The sequence below is a fragment of the Helianthus annuus genome, chromosome 14 (assembly GCF_002127325.2).
Source record: "Helianthus annuus cultivar XRQ/B chromosome 14, HanXRQr2.0-SUNRISE, whole genome shotgun sequence".
In the NCBI taxonomy this organism is placed as follows: domain Eukaryota; kingdom Viridiplantae; phylum Streptophyta; class Magnoliopsida; order Asterales; family Asteraceae; genus Helianthus; species Helianthus annuus.
This window is the reverse complement of record NC_035446.2, coordinates 109012556-109035208: the sequence shown is the minus strand read 5'-3', so window position 1 is coordinate 109035208 and position 22653 is coordinate 109012556. Positions and strand designations below refer to the sequence as shown.

Genomic DNA, 22653 nt, shown 5'->3' with positions numbered 1-22653 from the left:
CAATTGCCCGACCAAGCGGTATTTTAAATACCGTAACCCAAGCCCGTATAATGGAAAATAAGTTAAAAGTATTTACCTTTGCAAGTATAAATCCTTAATCGAATAAATGCAAATATCTTTTACTGGCCTCCTATTCTGGAACGAAGGTTTTAAAATAACCTATTAGAATCCTAACGGGTCTTTAATTTAGCCGTAGCTTAGACCGGTCAGTTTCAAAGGATAATTACGGTTTAATCGCGTGAAAGGCGAAAACCGGGAATGGAATGTGATTTGGACCCAACAAGTTTGAAGGCTTGTTTTATATGGGTATAATAACCACACTCTGGATTTTGGGGTCAAAACAACAAGGTTTGACCCGTTTCGGCTAGTTTATGTAAACTAGTTACATAAGCTGAACCGTGCGCGCAAAAGGCGTAACGGGTAACCGTAAGAGTCCTACACAGGTTTCCTAAGTCAATATGCTTTAAAGAGGTTGTGGTATCAGTAGGATACCTCCCATAATGCCCGTAACGAGTTTAAGTTCATATTATGCCCCGTAGGGGTATTTCGGTGATTTTAAAGATTTTAAAAGAGGTTTCTGAGTTCTACAGGAATCTGAGTTTCCCGAACAGTTTATAAAGTTCAAATTACTTTATTTATTATTTAAAATCAGTAGCAACTGGAATCGAGTCAAAAGACCTTGTAGAACTCAAGTTATGGCCGAAAAGGGTATATTCGGTAATTACCGAACCGATGCCATAACCGCAGGTTATGAGCAGGTTAAAAATAATTAAAAATCTTTAAAAATCCCAAAATATTATTTTACATCAATGTGTAAAAGGTTTGGTGTCAAAATCTGGGTTTAGATAGGCGTTATGCTAATTGCGCTATTTAATTACTAAAGTTTCCGTAATTTGCGCTATTTAGCCTAACTCCTATTCTGGACCTCGGATTGACGTGAAATTTTAGGGACATGCTTAGAAATCAGTAACCAAGGTTATGATCCCTTCACGTGTCCGAAATTCTCATTTTAAATTAAAAAGGGCGTTGCGGTCAACTTTTAAGCATTTAACGGAAATGTGTAAAAGACTCGGACAAACAACGAACCGGTCACAGAGGGTTATACCATCATGTAACCTGGTCCTAAGAGAGTCCTAAGGAATATCTAAATCATACTTTAACAGGTCAGAACTGAAGTCAAAGCAAAAGTCAAAGTTTTGCGACTTTCGGCTCCGAACCGGGTCAAAACAATACATGGTCGGATCAAACAAGCTTAGACTAGTTAATATACTTATTATCAAGTTTTATGAGTGTTAAAACAGGTTACACATCATCTACATTACTAATTATGTATGAAATCGCAAAATAGCATTTCTGTTGACTTTTTCTAAGTACGTTTGACTCGACATTCGGACTAGTTAGAGTGGGAATCAGAGGGTGCCCTTTTAGGGGTTTAAAGCCCACATGATTACCAACATATAACTATCTTTGATTCGGCAAACCACTGGACCATTTGTGATTTATCGCAAAGTCAATCGTTAATTACGACGGATTGACTTTTAAGCTAAACTATGCAAAAACTAAGCCACAAAGGGTTGGGCATACTTACAGAAGCTTGGTGCACGACTAGGGATGATAGAAGAATGCTTTAGAGCTCCAGAGATGAACTAGAATGCAGGTTTGAGGTGTGTTTCAATTGTGTGCAATGTATGTCCTTTTATAGTGAAATTTCATGCACAAGATCATTGCAACTCACCCTACAATTGCTTATGGATGATCAGCAGGTGTCCCTGGGTGCTAGGGGGCATGTAGAGGGCGCCCATGCTTCAATTAATGCATCAATGATCGTTCACAAGCTCAAACATTGAATCTGTCCAAACTTTCTGCATCTGTAGGCCTTACGCGGCCCGCATTAAAGATCATGCAACATGGACGCGGGCCGCCTGAATCTTCATGTCAGTAAATGAATCAACATAAGGCGCGCGGCCCGCATTAGCTTGCTGGTTTCACTCACGCGGCCCGCCTGGGGCCTGATTTCCAAGATTTTCAAATCTTTTATAATCATTAACCTGACCTTTCGGTTTCGAAGGGGTAACTTTGCGATTTGGCCCTTGATTATTTACGAATAAGGGCGTCGTGACTATTACCCGCATTGTTAAGTCCCCGGTTAGTTTAATTACTATCCGAAAAGCTTAACTTTGATTGTTGACGCTTTTAACCCCTCGCATACGAATTTGATCATAACTTTCTCGTTTTAAAACGGAACTTCGCGAAATTTATGTCGTAAATTCTAGTGAGCGTATTTTACTGCTACAAAGCCTCGGGTTCGTCAAAGGGTCACTCTGAGGTATAAATTAAACATGTTGACACAATTAACCCCTGTAGCTTGTAATCTCTCACTTTCTTCCGCGTTTCGCTCCGTACAATCCATGATTTATTCGTTTGAAGGTACGAGCATCATCTAGGGCTACTATACAGTATATTTACCCTTCGTTGACATTTTTAACCCTCGAATTTACATACTTTCACGGTTTGTCAACTTTAATCCTTTATTTAATGTTTAATACCACGTGTAAACTCATGACACGTGTCAACACATTATTGGACACAAAATTTCGAGGTGTTACAGGACCCCCATTAGTCATACTATAGCTTCAATTTAAAACCTAATACTTATGATCAAAATACGCATAAGCCCTTTAGCGTCTGATTTGTACTTATATTTGTCTATATGTCATTACACCGGCATAACATATGTTAGAGACATACAAAATCAAAATGAGGAAATATCATTAATTAAAACATAAGGTAGTACAATATGCCATTAAATAAGGTCTTTAGTAAATCCCATATTCGATACATGTTCTTCGAAAACTTTAGGTGGGAGACCTTTAGTCATCGGATCCGCAAGCATATCTTTAGTACTAATATACTCAATACAAAGATTATTTTCCTCAACTCGTTCACGTACGAACAAATATCTTGTATCGAGATATAAACCAGCTCCAATCGAACTGTTACTGTTCGAGAAACTAACGGCAGCTGAGTTATCACAGTAAAGCTTCAATGGTCTAGAAATGGAATTAACGATTTTGAGTCCAGTGATCAGATTTCTAAGCAACATTCCATGACAGGTTGCGTTGTACACAGCAATGTACTCTGCCATCATTGTGGAAGTTGTAGTTAACTATTGTTTATAACTCTTCCATGAGATAGGTCTGCCTGCTAACATAAAGATGTAGCCCGAAGTGGATTCCTTGTCATCTTTGCATTTGGCAAAGTCAGAATCAGAATAACCTACCACTTCTAAGTGATCACTTCTTCTATAAGTCAGTTTATAGTCTTTCGTCCCTTGCAGATATCTAAGGACCTTCTTAGCTGCTTTCCAGTGATCTAGACCAGGATTAGTCTGATAACGGCCTAGCATTCCAGCAATATAAGCGATATCTGGGCGAGTACAGACTTGAGCATACATCAGGCTCCCGACTACTGACGCGTAAGGTATATGGCTCATTTGCTCCTTTTCAACCTCTGTTGTCGGACACTGGAATGAACCGAAAACATCTCCCTTAACTACTGGAGCGACGGAGGGTTTGCACTGTTGCATGTTGTAACGTGTAAGGACACGATCTATGTAAGTCTTTTGAGACAATCCTAAGATTCCTTTGTGTCTATCTCGGTGAACTTCGATGCCAATGACGTAAGAAGCATCTTCGAGATCCTTCATGTCGAAGTTATGCGAGAGTAACCGCTTCGACTCATGCAACATGTCTAAACTATTACTTGCCAATAGAATATCATCTACGTAAAGGACAAGTATAGTAAAATTACTCCCACTCATCTTGAGGTAGGTGCATTGATCCACTTGATTCTTCATAAAACCTTGCCTCTTCATGACTTCATCAAACTTGAGGTACCATTGACGTGATGCTTGTTTTAACCCATAAATGGATTTCTTCAACTTACAGACTAGATGCTCCTGACCTTCAGGTTTAAAGCCTTCAGGTTGTTTCATGTAAACATCTTTGTCTAAGTCTCCGTTAAGGAAAGCAGTTTTGACGTCCATCTGATGCAGCTCTAAATCAAAATGAGCTACTAGGGCCATAACGATCCTTAATGAATCTTTACGAGAGACAGGTGAAAACGTCTCTTGATAATCAATTCCCTCTTTCTGAGTGTAGCCCTTTGCAACCAATCTCGCTTTGTAGCGTTCAACGTTCCCATTCGGATCTAGTTTTGTTTTGAACACCCATTTACAACCTACAGGTTTGACACCGTTGGGTAATTCTACCAAATCCCAAACGTCATTTTTCTTCATGGATTCAAGCTCATCAATCATTGCTTTATTCCATTCAGAAGACTGATCACTGCTAATGGCTTCATTATAAGAGATAGGATCATTAAGCTTTCCAGCATCCATTTCAGTCAGGTAGGTAACATAATCATCCCAATTAGTAGGCCTTCTTTGCCTAGATGACCTCTTGAGTTGATTATAGGGTTCAACGTTGTCTTGGTTTTGAGCGTTTGATGTGCCTTCGTTATGAGGCATAATGGGTTCTGGTTGTGGAGATGGAATTTGTGCAGTGGCTTCAGGTGCAGTTGCATGGGGTACAAGAGGAGTAAACGGAGTAATGGTAAGCGACGAGTCATTCCCCCCCCCCCCCCCGCGTCTTGTACTTCTTGCAATTCTTCGTAAGGGTTGGTACTGCTCCCACTGACCTTGAAATCCTCCAGGAACGCAGCACGCTTGGTTTCAACAATACGGGTGACATGGGAAGGACAATAGAAACGATAACCCTTCGAATGATCAGGATACCCGATAAAGAAACAGGTAACTGTTTTAGGGTCAAGTTTCCTTAGGAAAGGATTATAGAGTTTTGCTTCAGCAATGCAGCCCCATACTTTCATATATTTAAGACTCGGTTTCCTTCCTGTCCAAAGTTCATAAGGAGTTTTAGGGACAGACTTAGAAGGAACTCTATTGAGTATATGAACAACTGCTTTGAACGCTTCAGTCCAGAGGAATAATGGTAAATTAGTGTTGGCTAACATACTGCGCACCATGTTCATAAGGGTACGATTTCTTCGTTTAGCGACACCGTTCTGCTGAGGTGTACCAGGCATGGTGTATTGGTTCACAATCCCCTGGCCCTTACAAAACTCATAAAATAGACCAGGAGCTTGACCCACATCAGTATGTCTTCCATAATATTCACCGCCTCTATCTGATCTCACAACTTTAATCTGACGATCTAATTGCTTTTCAACTTCAGCTTTATAATCTTTAAAAGTTGTAAGAGATTCAGACTTTTCCTTAATAAGATACAAGTACATGTAACGAGAATAATCATCAATGAAAGTGATAAATGAAGTATGTCCTGTGATGCCAGCGATTTGATACGGACCACTAATGTCAGTGTGAATGAGTTCTAATAAATTAGAGCTCCTAGTGGCACCTTTCTTATTCGCTGATGTCATTTTGCCTTTAAGACATTTGACACATGTTCCAAAATCAGTGAAATCGAGAGGAGGTAAGACTTCATCCTTTACGAGACGACTTAATCGTTCTCTTGAGATGTGGCCTAAACGTTGATGCCACAACATAGATGAAGTCTCTAAGTCTCGTTTCTTTTCCATCTTTGTGAGTGATTCATTGATATTATATGACAACAAAGATTTGGAAAAATTATCATCTAGTTCTAATCTATAGAGACCACCATCCAGAATGCTAGTACCATAAACAACGGAATCATAGAGAATAGAGAGTTTGCGATGACCATGAGAAACGACAAAACCGTCCATGTCTAACTTTGGTCCTGATACAAGGTTCCGAGTTACCTCAGGAACATATAAGGTATCATAAAGTTTAATACATAAACCAGTTTTCAAAAATAATTGTAATGTTCCTATGGCCTTCACTTCTAATTCCCGATCATCACCAACTTTAAGTGTTCTTTGGTTTCTTCCCAGCTTCCGGATTGAAAGGAATCCCTGGGTAGAGTTAGTTACATGAACCATAGAACCAGAATCAAACCACCAAGAATTAGCAGGAACATTTAAATTAAAGGACTCAAGTATCATGAAAAAATCGTTACCTTTCTTAGCCAGCCACTCCTTGAAGTCAGGGCATTCCTTTTGCTTATGTCCTGTTTTCTTACAGAACTTGCAATAGGGTTTGCCTAAGGAGATCTTAGAGCTGGAAGGTGCACTTGTATTAGGATTTGGCTTTTGGACCTTAGAAGCATCCTTTCTTTGATAATTGTTCTCCCTCTTCTTAGAGTTGGATGTGGTGAAGTTAGCAACATCTGTAGTGCGATCCATCTTCATACGCTCTTCCTCCTGCACGCACATAGCGACCGGCTCACTCATCGTCCATTTGTCCTTCTGAGTGTTGTAATTGATCTTGAATGCTTCATAGGACGAAGGAAGCGAAGTGATGATGAAGTGAACAAGAAAACCATCACTGATTTCCATCTCTAGCCCTTTCAGCTTATTGGCCATGTCATGCATCATCATGATGTGCTCGCGAATGCCGCTCCTCCCATCATACTTAGTCGTCACCAGCTTGAGGATAAGAGTGCTAGCGTGTGCTTTTGATGTTCCTTTGAATTGAGCCTCCACAGAAGCCAGATAGGTTTTAGCATCTTCAGAATCAGGAATGGCGCCTCTAATAGCATTATGAATGGATTGCATCATGAACATGAGAGACATGCGGTTACACCTAGTCCATTTTTCATGAACTATCTGCTCAGCAGCAGTACTTTGAGTGGTAAGGTCCGATGGCTTATTCTCTCTAAGAGCATAATCGAAGTCTAGCAATCCTAGTGTAAGCATGAGGGCATCCTTCCATTCAGCAAAGTTATCACCAGTCAAAGGTGGAATCCCGCAATTGGGTGCTGATAGTGGAAATAAGATGAGCAAGTTATGATACTAAGAAAGAAGTCCTAATGTGATCTAAGGGCATGTTATACTAAGGCAGGCATAAATAATGATCATTTTAATTATAAAGCTGTGATATTGTCTATTACTAACATCAAAATAATAGACTTAGTAAAAAAATTCTACTTAAACGAAGACAAATCAGCTTTGGCCAGAAGTGTAATCATTTAAGTATGTGTGCAAAGTAATCGTGACAAATCCGCTTTGGCCAGAAATGAGACAATCACTTTAGTTATGCACTTGTCAAGCATGCTAAACATAAATGAATTAAATCAGCTTTGGCCAGAATTAAGACATTTCACGTTTTTAATGCATACTCAACATAGCTTTTATAATACTTGAACAATAAATAGATGTATTAAATCAGCTTTGGCCAGAAATGATACATCAGAAGCTCATTCAAGTTAAGCTATTTTGGTTTTGTAAAAAAATATCTGATTCTGATTAGTTAATTAAGTGTTAACAAAACCAAGTATTTAATAGCTAAATTTTAGTTCACATCAAACAGCCTAAGGTAATGAGGTCTCGAGTGAGGTCTCGAGTGAGGTCTCGAGTTAGGTTTCGACTGAGTTTTGAGATCTCGAGTCAGTTATGAGGTCTCGAGTCGCAACCTTGGTCTCGAGTTGTGAAGGTTATGGTCTCGAGTCGCAACCTTAGTCTCGAGTTGTAGTCTTATGGTCTCGAGTCGAGACCTTTGTCTCGAGTTGTAAACCTTTGAGAACCTGATGATTTCGAGTCGAGACCTTATGGTCTCGAGTCGAGACTGATGGTCTCGATTCGTAATCTGATGGTCTTGAGCCCACTGTAAACAACTGTTTTGTGATAATAACTGCAAACTCGAAATTTTAGGGATTGTGGGATAACGTTTCCTGTTTTGTTGCTGATCTAAACTTATCAAAAGATTTCGAAAATAATAACTTGTTATCTATTAACAGTTTCCGAAAATTTAAGAGATTTAATTCAGATCAAAACAGTAAAAAACACCCACTAATCCAAATTATATTCCAAAAGTTAAGGAATTTCAAGTTTTTTTTTCTTAGAACAAGTGATGAATCCTAAAACTAAAAAACATAATCTGGGATCCGAAACCTGAATTTTATGACTTTTATTAACAGATTTCGGATATTAATTTACCCATTAGTGATTTCGAGTGACATGATAAACCACCCTTTACTCAAAAACAATGATTTCGGCATAATGAGAACCGAAACCAACCGTGATATATTAAGGCTTTAAGACTTTTCTGTTTTCCAGATTATGATCCCAGAATGATGGATACGAAAAACAGAACTGATTTATCAACATATGCTCTGATACCACATGTTGATCAGTTCTGTTTAAACATAATGGAAAACATGAATAACATACCTGTTACAGGAGACAGGCCAGCAGAGAATCCAGTTAGAGATGCAGCCATTGAGTTCGACATACTTGTCAGGATGTATAATGGCTAAAAGATTAAATATTATATTAGTAATATATTTAATCTCACATACATTTCTTGTACATTGTAACCCATTATTCTATATAATACACTTTTCACTCATTAGTGGAGGCATGGAGTGCATTCACACCTGTTATTTCTACTCGTCCAAGACTCTAAATTGAAGTTAAAGTATATAAAATGTGCATCCAATTGAAGTTAAAGGACGGACACAAGGTGCATTCTTATTTATAACTAAGGGAGACGATTGTAATTTACTCAACTTATTTTAAAACAAGTCGCGTCTCACTCATACAAGTTGGCAAGCCACCCATATTGTATTACACGTTTTAGAAAGTCAAACAACAAACGAATCTATCTTGTTATTATATTTCCTATTTATATGTCATCAATAATGAGTTTACCTTTTACTTTCCCGTATCTATAAATTATAATTCACTTTATTTCCTGTTGGAAATCATTGTGATAATACGTGAACGTATATCATGATTATAAATATATACAAACTTCCCTGAAACATTTGTAAAAATCTGGGCTATTCATTCACCATAACTCCATTAATAAGAAGAAAAGCAAATGGATGATTTGATTAGCAGGAGCTTCAGATCGGTCTCTTTCGACAGGAGCAAGTTCACCAGATCCAACGCCTCTTGCCTGGTGTCGGAGATCGGTTCGCACTCTACACGATTCATGACTTACGAGAAGCTCTCTGATTCACTACGTCTTGTAGATGACGTTAACACTCATGCCCCCCGCCAAAGCAGAAACGGAGTTTGGCGGTTCGTTACTAAAGTATTCTCTTTGAAGAAGGCTGCACCAGGTGATTCATCCAACACACGACTGCGTTCGTCTTGGCGACCAGATCCGAACAGCCGATGGCCTGTTCAAGGATGGTGACGGTGATCGGGATTTTCAAAGGGCAACGGAGGGTACCTATGTTACACTCTATATGCGCCCCTGGTTCAGTTTGATCGTACATTTAAACAGGTTAAATTGTGTAGATGATTCCATTTAGTTATTTTTAATTTCGTATTCATCTGATTAGAACGTGAATATTGTAACTATCGGTATTAACATATTGTCCAAGCTTAGATGCCATCGATCTTTGCTTTCCCTTGCGCAAGGTATACGCCATGAACATTTCTTTTTTTTTTTTTTACTGAGAAACATAACTTATCATGATTCTAACGTCATCGCTAAACAAATAATAATTTAACTATTAACGAAATAGAGTTAATTACACCGTTAGTCCCTATGGTTTGTCGATAGTAACAACCTAAGGTACTAATAGTTTAAAGTAACATTTTATAACAAGTTAAGGTATTAACGTTTTATTTTGTAATAAGTTAAGGTATTGTGAAGGCGATTCCCCAAATTGAAACCTCCAACGAGATTGTGAAGATCGAACATAGTGGGAATGAAATGTTATGTAGGATTTCAATTTGGGAATGAAAGACCAAATTCTTCATCTGATGAAGAATACAAATTGAAATTATCTTGTGCTTTCATCTTATATTGATAGCCTATGTGTGTTACCGTTTGCATTTGTGTTATATACTTTTTGTATGTTTATTTTATCTTTTATATCTGGATTTGGTTTAGGAGCTGGGGGTCTTACTAGAAAGGGCCCTCGCTATCCCCTGGGATAGAGGTAAGACTTGCCTACATCTGACCCTCCCCAATCCCTACTAATAGTTTGGCTATAGGTTGGTTATACTGGGTATGGTTGTTGTTTTCATCTTATCAGTTATCACATGGATCCAAAACTAGAATCTCTGTTCCAGTTTGAAACTTATGCTTCTTCATCACCTGCATTAAATAAACAAGGGTTAATGGATTTAAACACCCTCAACTATGGCCATTTGGCCGATGGCACTCTCAACTTTGACTTTGGCTTACACCACTCCCAACTTAACACATTGATTGTCATGGCACCCCCTCGTTAAATAAACACTAACTGGGTTAGTTATTTTTGCCGACGTGGCCATTTTGTCCAACGTGGCATGCTGACATGGCCTGTTTTTATGAGATAACATGCTGATGTGTATTGTTATTTTTTTTAAACTGATCAAAAAATTGAACCCCAAATCAGGCTCCACCTTCAAATCTAATCCAAAAATTGAACCCCAAATCTGATCCAAAAATTGAACCCCAACCACCACCCCCTTTCTCCCTTTCTCAAGTTGCAACTCACCGTCACCACCACAGCTCCACCTTCACCACTACACCGCCCACCACCGCTGCACCTCTACATCACCACCACACCCACCCACCTATAAAACCTAAATCAATCCCCAAATCATTAAATTGAACCCCAAATCAGGCAAAACACTCAAAACAAGCACCCCTCTCTTGTGTCTGGTAGTCGGCGACCGGAGCCGATTACCGGCCGGCTTCCATCCTCCGATGTAACCCCCACACAACACCCCTCGTTCTCCCTCTCTACTCCGACTAACCAGCCGGCCATACCCCCCTTCCGACACCCTCCTGTTGTAGTAGCGGCAGCGACGTATGGCGGTGGTGGAGGTGGAGCCTTGTTCGATTCTGTTTTGCTTTGGGTCCGGGTCAACGCTAGCCAGAGACAGATTCATATAGTGTGGCTGTTTTGAGCGAACATGGAGCTTATATACATGCTGATGGGGCGGTTGTAGTGTGGCTGTTTCAGATTTGGGGTGGATGTTAGCAGGTGAGGAAGTGGTGGCGGTGATGGTTGATGGTGGCAGTTGTTGGTAGAGAGAGGGAGAGGGAGATGGAGATGGAGATGTATAGAAGGGGAGAACTAGAGATACACATATTATTTATATATATATATATATATATAGGTAAAGTGTACTGTACAATATTGCTTATCGTACATTACGTACGCTTCAATCTCAGCCGTCAGATCATCTTTCCGCTTTTTAAAATCGCATGTTGTTTTTTTTATAACAATTTCGCATGTAATAATTTTTGATGAATTCGCATGTTGTTTTTTTGTACCAATTTCGCATGTGATAATTTTGATGAAATAGCATGTTGTTTTTTTTATAACAATTTCGCATGTGATAATTTTTGATGAATTCGCATGTTGTGTTTTGTACCAATTTCGCATGTGATAATTTTTGATGAAATAGCATGTTTTTTGTAACAATTTCGCATGTGGTAAAAAACAACATGCGAATTCAATGCGGGAAGATGATCGGGCGGCTGAGATTTTAGCGTACGTAATGTACGATAAGGGCATTTGTACGTTAACCTAACACTATATATATATATATATATATATATATATATATATATATATATATTATTAAATATAATAATTATTATATAGATTTCTTTAAAAAAATAATTGGCCACATCAGATTTAAATGACACATCATACATGCCACATCAGATAAAATTGCCACATAGGCTAAATTTACTAACCTGGTTAGTGAATATTTAACGAGGGGGGTGCCATGACAATCAATGTTAAGTTGGGAGTGGTGTAAGCCAAAGTCAAAGTTGAGATTGCCATCGGCCAAATGGTCATAGTTGAGGGTGTTTAAATTCATTAACCCAATAAACAATTACAATTTCAAAGCTAAGTCAAAGGTAATTTGTAACAATTTTTTAATCTCATATATATCTATAATATACATAATACGATATCTAAATCTAAAAGTAAACAACAGAAAAGAATATAACACATTGGATATAGGAGTAAATGATTCAAATTCTACTGTAATCGCCGATTTTATTTAGATATATACAAACCCATCCACGACTTATTGATGAAAAGGCCTTCATGCAGTAGGTGCCATTCAAGAGGTAACCTGCTTATTAGGCTTTTATTAGTTTTTTTTTTATAACTATCATCTGCAAAAAGGACGAAATTACCCTTGAAGTCTGTTAAAATTAAATGGGGGTTAGTGTTAACACCTTAGCTTGTTATAAAATAATAGCTTGTTACAAAATAAAACGTTAATACCTTAGAATGTTAGTTTAAACTATTAGTACCTTAGGTTGTTACTTTAAAAGAGATAGTTATGTGTTTGGTTTCAACATATAACCAAAGTTAAGCACATCATCGATAATATCCAAGAGATGTTCTTTTTTTTTTAAATGATGGTTATTCCGTCATGATGTATGTTGGTCAAAAAGTGTAGTAAATCTCATCCTCAAATGTTCGGAATGTAATCACGTTAGTGTTGGTTTGTTTGGGATTTCCAGCTTCTTGTTGGCCCTGTTTTTCAATATATGTACATGGTTGTTCAGGAAAAAAATGGTTTAAGAGTTTGTTTCATGGAAGATATTAGTGTATATTTAAAAGTAGGTTTACAGTAGACATTTGTGTATATCCGGAAAGCCTAACAATGCATTTTAAATGAAGCTATGTAATGAGTTCGACTGTTTAATATAAGCGTTCTAATCGATCAAAGTGCTAGATGTCTCATGATCATCTAAACATTGTTAATGCTATCTCACAAGTTACTCCATTATGAATATCATGTGATAGTGCGTCTGAAAGTCAAATCGAACTCAACTGAGTTTAAGATTCGAGTTGAAGAGGGATCATACAACTCTTATTTCATCCTTGTAGGATTGGAGTTGACAACTTGGTAACATGAGGTAAGGTTGATGTCGCATGCTCGTTTATGGTGTGATTACAAGTAGATGAAAGCTTGTTTGGTCTCTTCCCATTCATCATCTTTATGGTTTCCTTTGTGTTTTCGAATTTCTTGCATGCACATCCTCGGTGGGAAGTTTTGTAAATTCATTTCAAAACTTCCTATACCCTTTATGCTGAAAAACCTTTCAATATATGGTAGCCGACATGCCAAAAAAGGAAGCTCCAATCCAACATTCAAGTCTTACACCCGATGTACCATGAAAGGGACGATTGATCTTCATAATTACAAACAGTGCAACCCTTTTAGATGGATAGACACGTGTGTCATGTCATATGTTATAAGCTCGTGATAAAGAGTGTCGTCGTGCAACTAATGACATTTTGCATAGTACAAACGTTATCAACTGACCTATAAGACTATAAAGTGACTAACATATGACCGTGCTGCACAAATGAGGGAAACATAAGCCAGATGGCAAGCAATGTCTGCGAAACGTCAAACAAGTTCACTGCATATTACAACTTAGAATTCTTGTCATGTAACGTGAAAAACAATCCACCCCTCTATAACAGAGCGGACTTTGCAAGTCCGAGTAAAAAATGCCCAAAGTCGAAAGAACACACAACCAAAACCAAAACCAAAACAAAAGGTGAACAAACGAGCACATACATGTGCGTATTTTGATTTGAACTGCTTTAGTATTCATACTCACGCGAAAGCGACCTATCCGATCGCCTATACTCACGATCACGATCCTTGTCACGTGTATCTAGCTTTCCTCCTTCATAGTTATCTTGCTCCATCTGGCCATAACGATCATGATCATGATCTTGATGATTATATCGTTCTTGATCATAGTAGTCATAACCTCCCAGATCCCGTTCTGGGTCAACCCGCTTATCACCCCCATGTTCAGGTTGGTCATACCATTCCTCCTGGTCCCCATGGTCATAGCTCTTTTGCCTATCCTCATGTTTGTCTCTCTCGTGTCTATCAACCCGCTCATAATCATAGTCCTTGTCACGTGACCGCCCACGGTCACGGTCTATGTGTTCAACATCACCCTCCCGATCCTTCTCACGGTGGCGATCACGGTCACGACCACTACGATCACGATCACGTCCACTACGGTCTCGGTCTCGATGTCGGTCACGATCACGGCCGCTACGATCTCGGTCCCGGTCACCACGGTCTGACTTTCGGTCACGGTCCCTATGGTGCCTATCTTCCCGGTGCTCCCGGTCCCTTGGTCTATCGTGAGACCGTTCACGAGACTTCTCACGTTCCCTCTCCTTAACCTGTTCACGTGACTTCTCCCGGTGTTCTCGTTCTTCTTGTGCTCTTGGCTCCACAGATCGAGTCGCCCCTCCTGATTGTTGTTGTTCTCTGACCATCATAGATGACAACATTAGGAGAACATGTAAAAGATCTACAATTGACAGAAATCAGGTGTGTTTGGTTTAAAAAGAAGATGAAACGGCTTACCTCCCAGAGTTCTTCTGGTTAACTTCTTCACCTCCAACCCTGCTTGTTCCGAGTCCCCCGCCAAGTCTACGGGGTCGCCAGTTAGGGACGGTTCTACCACGTTCAACATCCACAAGCACTCTTCTGTTATCAAGCTTCCTTCCATCCGCTTGTTTATATGCAGCTATACACCATCATCATATACAAAATTACAAATCGACCATCAGATATGTAAATGAATCATATAATATACACATACACACAGCAACCAAAGGTGGCAATTTCAACTCATTCACGCATATATAGATTGATTTGGGTTTATGTTTTGTGACTGTATATCAAACGAGTGGAACAGGTTAAAAGACATTCGACTACCAAAAAAGATATAATAATTATTGTAACAAAACCTTTAGAAAAATCAACCAGCCATTATTATTATTATTATTATTACCAAAATCTGTTAAAAACGTCTGTTCTATAGCCCAGCCCACTCATTTTGCCACCTCAAATAAAAAAGGGCAGATAAAATACAAAAATGACAAATGAAACCTTTCATATCGCGTGTATGCATGTACTCTATGAAAGCATATCCTCTTGGTTTGTTGGTCTCTTTATCAGCAATCAAACGAACCTGAAACTCTTAGGAGTTAGAGAAAAATCCAAAGATATAGATACCAATATTCTTTTTTAGCAGGCATATTAGCTAAAATATGCCTCATCAAAAAGGTTAGCAATTAATAAAAATCCTAATGCACGGCAAACAGGCACGAAGCCTCGATAGCCGTGCTCACCTTTCATTAAAACAGGCTTCGGCGAGATGCGTCACCACCGTCACTTGCTATAGAGTCGCACAATAACTTTGGCCATTTACCGTGTCGTGAGAACATACTACCCTCCCCTTACCAGGGACTATTTATAGATATATAAAAAATAAAAATAAAAACGTCTAAAAATATGCTAATATAAAATACCATGAAACCTTCTCAACTTCTGAAACGTTTTTTTATAGGAGATGCATATACTGAACTTGAAAAGGTAAAACTTCAGTAGCAAGAAATGCATATACTGAATTTAATAAAAGAAGAGAAGAGATACACTCCCGGTATATTTTACCAAAAGGATGACAGTCGCCATTTGTTGCAGATATTTATGGCCAAATAGCATATGTGGATCATTCATCTGCTCAAGTAAGATACGGTGCAAACCGTAGAACATATAGCCCCTTTTTATTACCTTAAGCTTCTAGATACCCAAATACCGGATTCTTGAAATTGTGATTTAATCAAAGATAAATGACGGAAAATAACTAACAGGGTGGGTCGTAACAAACTTACCATATCGTTCAGTTGATGTTATACTAGCATCATGATTCACAAAATTGCACTACCAACTTAAGTGTAATAACATTGAAAATAAAAGATCGCACTTACAAGTTACAAATACTCCATGTTCGTCACTTCAAAATTCACATGAAAAATTGTTTCCAAATGATGACGTGGCACAGTTAGCAGAGAAAACTACAATTAATTTTTAATGTTGTTTTGTTGAAAATGCTATAATTACACTTTTAATAATCACATTAAATTTATGGTCTAAAATCACTCATCAGCAATATTTTCAACTGAGTTAATTTTTCCTGAACACTAAAAAACTTAATTTCTGGAAGGTTTGTTGTCCACATACAACAAAACCAAACCTCTTACCGAGAACAAAAGGGTATAACCTTGAGCCCCTTTTAGGGTACTCTACAAAACCTACCCGTTTGATGGGGCCATATGCCTCAAACTCCCTTTTTATTCTGCTCTCAGTTGTCTCATAGTTCTGCAAATAAAAAAACATCAAATTAACTAAATCGCTCAACAGAAAAACAGCATGCCTGAAAGGCCGTCTATGCAAAAGACCGTCATACTCACAAGATTAGCTACAAACAACGTCTTGTAAGGATCTCCAGATATATTTGGGTCACTGTTTGGATCATCTGCAACAACAAACATGCATAAGACAGTATACTTAAGTCATGAGTCATCAACGCCTCCTTGAGTCTATCAACTAGAAAAAAAAAACGCCTTCTTACATTTCTCAAGTTCCTCGGCAGCCTTTTTCGCACCTTCTTCAAGCCGTAGCTGGTGAATCCTAGCCTTCTTTTGGCCCTGGCTCACAACAAGAATCAACACAAAATAAAAAACTGTAAATAAATAGTAACATTAATAAAATCATCGCGTGTATGCATGTACTCTATGAAATCATCCATAGATGCTCATTTAAAAATGTTGCATCTTGCTGAAGCTTGCAAAAGTAGACGAATATGGCTTTCACCAAAAAAGGACCATAGAGAATTTTAAAAATGTCACACAATAGTAGATCTATTTTTTCCCATGGAGTCATAAACTCATAATATCTAGTTATTTACTCCGTTTTCTATGCAGTTGAATCAGTGATATATCACGGATATATCGGTTATCGGTCCCCATCTAAATTATCGGTGTCAAAACCGATATTATTGGCAATATTGACCGATATACCACCGATTTTCCCGATATCAATACCTTTCTTCTTAGTTCTACCATTTGTCTTTCTTCTTATTGCTGCTATTAGTGTTTTAAATCTTAATCAGTTCCTACTTGACTTGCTACAATTGTTTGTTTTGCAAGTTGCAAAAGGTTAATTTGTAAGTGGTAGGAGAGTATACTGAATTGTTAGTTTTAAACTGCTATATATATAAATTCTACATGATATTAAAATTACCGATATCCCACCCTGATAACCTATATCTCAAATATCGGCTTGACAGATATCCGATTTTTTACCGCATTAATTGCTGACCATTTTGATGTAAAACATGAAAACATGACCTTTGGTTCATTCACAAAAAAAAGGGTATTAACCAACGTAACCAAATGTGATAAAAGTTCAGCAAATGTAAAGTTTGTCAAGTGAGACATCTTACAGGAGTTTCGCCCTTCTCAACAGGAGGTGCATATTCAGGGTCAGTAGGCTCAACAAAGCTGCTTACAAATTGCGCCATGCCTTTCAAACAAAATATAGAATATAAAATTAGATCTTCCAAACAAATATACATAAAAACTGTTGTATGAGAAAAGTTAAATCGTATAACAATATATGAAACACCTGTGTATGGTGGACATTTTCTCTTCTCAGGTGGTGGCTTATACTCCAGAGGAGGCCGTGGCTCGAAAAGCTTTAACAAATTATTGGTCAACCCTGTTGGATGACTCTGTCCAATCTGCAATGTAAAGTATTAAAAATCTAAATCAAGTATTCACAGATATAGATTGAGCATAAACTCTAAAATGAAATAAAAGGCATCCCCAATAAAATGTATAAACAGAAACCATAAACTCTAGTATTCACCTTCTAGGTTATTGAATTAATAACCATCAGAAACCGTATTCTATAACCAGTAAAATCAGACTTACAATACAGTAGCAGTGAGTGTACCATCAGTAATAAAATATCGGATCTCAAAGTAACAAAATAATAAATTAAATTAATACAGACTAAAGCATCATATGTTATGGCATCGTAAAAAATACAAATAATATTAGTGTTCTTAGTTGGCTGTTCGACCAGGAAATTTATACGAACCCAAAACGTGCCGCACACACAAATCCGAACACAACAAACATATATATAATTTATAAACGCGTAAAAAACATTGACGTTTAAACTATAAACGTGATGCTCATTTCTCCACACAAGCTAATGCTAATGCTTATCAATCCAACCTCGCATCATCTCCACACAATAACCTAGAATGTGAAAACTAGCTCTCAATCAAAACCCTAAGTACAGTCCAGTCCAAAACTAAGAACACTGTAATAGTATTATTATTACTATTAACCAGTTACCTATACTTTATATATAGTCTCATCAAACAAAAGCCAGTATTATTAATGAATAAACTAACTAAACCTAGGGCAACGAATTAAATCTGCACAGGTAAAGTATTCAAAATCAAAATCAAGCATTCACAAATACAGATTGACCATAAACTCTAAAACTAAGAAACATCTTCAATCAATTCTTATCATCAATAATTTAAAATTTGAAAACTAGTTCTCAATTGGAACCCTAAGTGCAATCTATATCTAAAACTAGAACACTAGTATAATTAATAATATATTATTAGCCTATAGTTTTAAATTTAGCCATATATGAAAAAATTAATCAAACCTAGGGCTAAGAATTAAAATTCACAAGCAAACTTCAACTAAACCAGAATCAAAAATAATAATACCAGCTTCATTTGCATGAGATTGGCGCGATTCTGTTGCTTCGTACGAGCTTGAACGGCGGCGTTGTTGCCGCGCATGAACGCATCGTTGTAATCCCCCATGGTTTCCAAATCGGATCACAGATTGTTCGAATTTCACCGTGAATTCAGCAGGTGGAGGGAGAGATCGATTTGTTATTAGCGGTTAACGGAGTGAGGGTTTTGTTTTGATGATAGATAATGGATCATAGATGTATGATTCCGGGTCGGGTTTTTTGGTGCGGTATTTGCTTGAGGATCGATGGTTTGGGCCTTCGAGTCCCTATCAAGGCCGGGCCGTTTTTAAATGACTACACTCTCGGCCCAGATAGTAATAGATGAATCTGTAACATTATTCTTTCAATCTTTTCTAAACCTAAAATAGTTTCAGTCAACGAGTCTATAAGACTACCCACTACGGTGATCGGTTTCACCAACCGGTTGCCACATTTACAAAAAGACAAAAAAACATTTGCAATTTAAAATGTAAAAATTAATTTATGCTTCAAACGGTTTGGTGGGACAACCAAAGGTTGCAAACGGTTGCTAAATATTATAATATATATTTTTTCTTTTCTATTATTTAAGTTGTTATCAATATAAATTTTTGTAATAAACAATAATTATAAATTATATTTATTTAATAAAATATTGGTGTAGGTTGTGTTGTGAATGTGAGTGAAAAGTAAGATTGGGTTGGGTTGTGTATATGGAGGAAAGAGAAATTAGTTTTTTAATAAAAGGTTTGGTTGGATTGGGTTGTGATAGTGGATAGTCTAACTAGGTATTGGTTGGAACCGGTTCGGGTATGGTTTGGTTTTGAATCTGGTTTCAGATTTTTTCGTATTTTGGCGGCCTAGGTAGGGTACAACCTGGTTAATTATAGGATATGGAACTAATGAATAACCAAGCTGGTCTAAAGCCAGTTATCTTATAATCAGTTCCTAGCAATACCAATCCCGGGTCCATAATCAGTTTTTTATGCACCTCTAGACATGATAGTGTGAGCAATAAAAATTGTTTTTTTTTTTTCAATTTTGTGGGGTATATATTTTTTTTATATAAAAGACATTTATTACAATCATGGTATTATAGCCTAGTGGCATCTTTTGATGGTGGGATAAAGCTTACGGACCATTAGGTCTCGGGTTTGATTCCTACGAGAGGGGTTTTTCCCAAATTTATTAGCTTTCCTCTTGAATTGGTGTATAGATATTATTGTTTAGTGGAAATGGATATAATCGGGTGGTTTCGCTGGTGGTACGATGTCCATTACTGATCCAAATTTACCACTGAAAAAAAGACATTTATTATGTCATAGTGGTCACGCATCATTTAATTTTAGTCTATTATTGGTACCTTTGAAACAAAAACTATCTATTGGTGCATTCATGTTGAACATCACACATGTGATGACTTCACAAACACTATAAATGATGTTCGTAATTTCTTATAAAAGGTGAAAACTCCGACAAATCACATAGACCATGTAATTTACTCACAAGAAAATGAGAACCTAAAACATAAAAGTAGATTCTATATCCAACAAATCAAAACTCATATAAACCCTAAACAAACCCAAAAGTCATTAAACTAAACAAATATAAACCCTAAACAAACCCAAAAGTCATTAAAATAAACAAATCTAATGCTTCACTCAAACACACACCACACATGAAGCACATACACACATGTTTTAGTTGAAAACCAATTTATAATATGTGTGTTTAGCTTAAATGAGTTGGGGTCATTTTCGGATTGATTAGAGCAGTCAGGTCTGTTTGACAAGTTTGAGGGTTGGTCGTTTAACCCATGTTTTCATAATATGCCTAACGACATACTTTAATATTGTTGTGACAAATTTTATAAGTTAAAAAAACGCGCATCACGTTTATAGTTCAAACGTAAAGTTCCTTTACGTTTTAAATTTGGAATTTTAGAGTACAAAACTATGTTTGTCGTGTTCAAATTCATGTGTGCGACACAATTTTTAGGTTTGTATAAACTTTTCAAGTTCGAGCAAGCAGCATACCATAGTATTATCTGTATCCTCTAAAATGCCTTAACATATGACACTTAACTCTATTTGAATCCAAAAGTATTATATTTATTATTCGTTTTTATGAACTACAGTTTTTTGTTACTTACGGTTTCTGATTTCAATTGTTATTAATCCAGGGTTAGCTAGCTTGGTAATAAATAATATTTGCAAAGATTCAAAAGAAAAAAGAAACAATAGTTTTGATCTTTAATTTATTCATACTTTAAAAAAGATACCCATAGTGGTAGCCTTTTAGACTTTTAGTTAGTTTTACTTTTGACAACTTAAAAAGTTTTCATGAATTCTTATTCTTATTCATTAACTATCAACAGATCATAGATATGTTCATGTGTTTGTATGCATATGTGAAGAAACACGGGTTCTAATTAAGGTATTAATTAGAGGGGTTTATGTTCCTATCATAGTGGTTAATCTTCTTTGAGGTATTTGAGCTCCGACTGGTTAATCAACCTGCAAAACAGAACACCGTTACTCGTTAAGAGGGGAATGTGGGGGTTTCCCTCTTAACCGGGCTCCGGCGTGAGAATAAGCGATTGCTTTGAGAGTAATTAAGTAGTTAAGAGTAAGAGCCGAGAGAATCGAATAAGTCACCTGAGGAATGAAGGTCTCTATTTATAGCCGGAGAGGTGTAAGAGGTTGTGGGCTGATGGGCCTTGGGCCAGAAACGGACAACAACGAATATACTCTTTGCCTCGCTGGCCTCGACTGCTTAGTGGCTTCTAGATGCTCGTCGGTGCTGGCGCACCTTGATTGGAGCCACGTGTCATTGTTGTCGGCCTTGTTGTCCCTTCTGTCATCAGCAGACAAGTGGAGATCGTGGGACAGTTGTCCCCGTCTCTTGATTGGTGCCATGTAGGCGTCCTTGTGTACTTATCGTCAGAAGATCGTGGCGCACGATTGAACAGAGCCTGCTGGACGCTCATTGGCTCTTTTTACTGCCACTTGTACCCTGTGTACCTCTGTAGGTAACAGCGCGTCTTCCTATGGAGAGGATTTTGTTTGGTGGCAACTAACCCGCGCGGGGTTAGTGTGCTCACTTATACCATTGTTTTTATACTAAGTGTTGCTATCTGAGTTTATTATGTGCTCTTCCTCGCGCGGGGGTAAGTCACAATGTGATGTGAGCTGCGCGAGGTTGTTATTATCAAGTTGTTATGCTAAGGAGTATGGTCTCACGTGCAACCTGTTATGAGGTTTGCGCGACTTTTTGGGACCATACCCCTTCAAGTCCCCCCAGTCCAGTGCTGCACCATGCGCAACGCAAGTGGTTGGAGCTCTGGACTTAATAAAAATAAGAGAAGGGAAATTGTCCTTTTGGTCCTGACTTGTAAGGCGCATGTAGAAAACTGTTGTTTTCGATGCGCAGGTACTAGGCAGGTGTCGAGTGATTTCTTGTTTGTCCTTTTAAGCGCGCGGGGTTATAGTGGTTTACGTATATCTGGCGCGACTCATATGACTTCTGCGTGAAGTTACTTGCATGTTTTATGGCGGGAAACTTCGAAATTTGAACTTCTGACAGGTTGGTGAGATAAGTCGCTGAGGGCGACGTTTGAGTTGACCCCTGGCACGGGTGTCATCATGCCGCCTGCGGCGGTTGCACTTCATGTCAGGAGAGTGAGGCCCACGCGCGCGTGGTAACCGTCACTCCTGGTTTCCCGCTTGACGTGGCAACCTCCTGTTGGTTAGCCTAGCGGCTAGTGCGGCACGGTTACCCATCGCATTAAATGCGATGGGTATAAATATCCGAAGAGAAAGGTGAGAGATTCACTTTCTCTTCGTTTCTTCTCCGATTTCCTCTCAAAACTCTTTGAATCTTCAAAGTGTTCTTCATTTTCTTCAAGATTTCTTCAAATCTTCAAGCCTTCTTCGAGCCTTTTTTCCAGATCATCTTAAAAAC

General features: G+C 38.0%; 1 protein-coding gene across 1 annotated transcript; it reads right to left on the bottom strand.

Annotated features, from left to right (window-relative positions):
• Positions 1-13401: 13401 nt before the first annotated feature.
• On the bottom strand, positions 13402-18904 carry LOC110908982 (U1 small nuclear ribonucleoprotein 70 kDa). Its single transcript, XM_022153986.2, has 9 exons — positions 18680-18904; positions 17551-17665; positions 17369-17448; positions 16496-16571; positions 16335-16399; positions 16180-16242; positions 14971-15052; positions 14443-14605; positions 13402-14343 (listed from the first exon to the last, which is right to left on the bottom strand). The coding sequence occupies exons 1-9, from the start codon at positions 18776-18778 to the stop codon at positions 13653-13655; spliced, it is 1434 nt and encodes a 477-aa protein (XP_022009678.1). The 5' UTR covers positions 18779-18904; the 3' UTR covers positions 13402-13652.
• Between the last annotated feature and the right edge of the window lie 3749 nt (positions 18905-22653).

Bases quoted from the DNA above. Each gene is read 5' to 3' on its own strand.
- LOC110908982 (XM_022153986.2), bottom strand. From the start codon at position 18,778: ATGGGGGATTACAACGATGCGTTCATGCGCGGCAACAACGCCGCCGTT. The intron at 16,400-16,495 runs GTAAGAAGGCGT...TTGTTGTTGCAG, and splicing joins TGCCGAGGAACTTGAGAAAT to ATGATCCAAACAGTGACCCA. The intron at 14,344-14,442 runs GTAAGCCGTTTC...TATGATGGTCAG, and splicing joins AACCAGAAGAACTCTGGGAG to AGAACAACAACAATCAGGAG.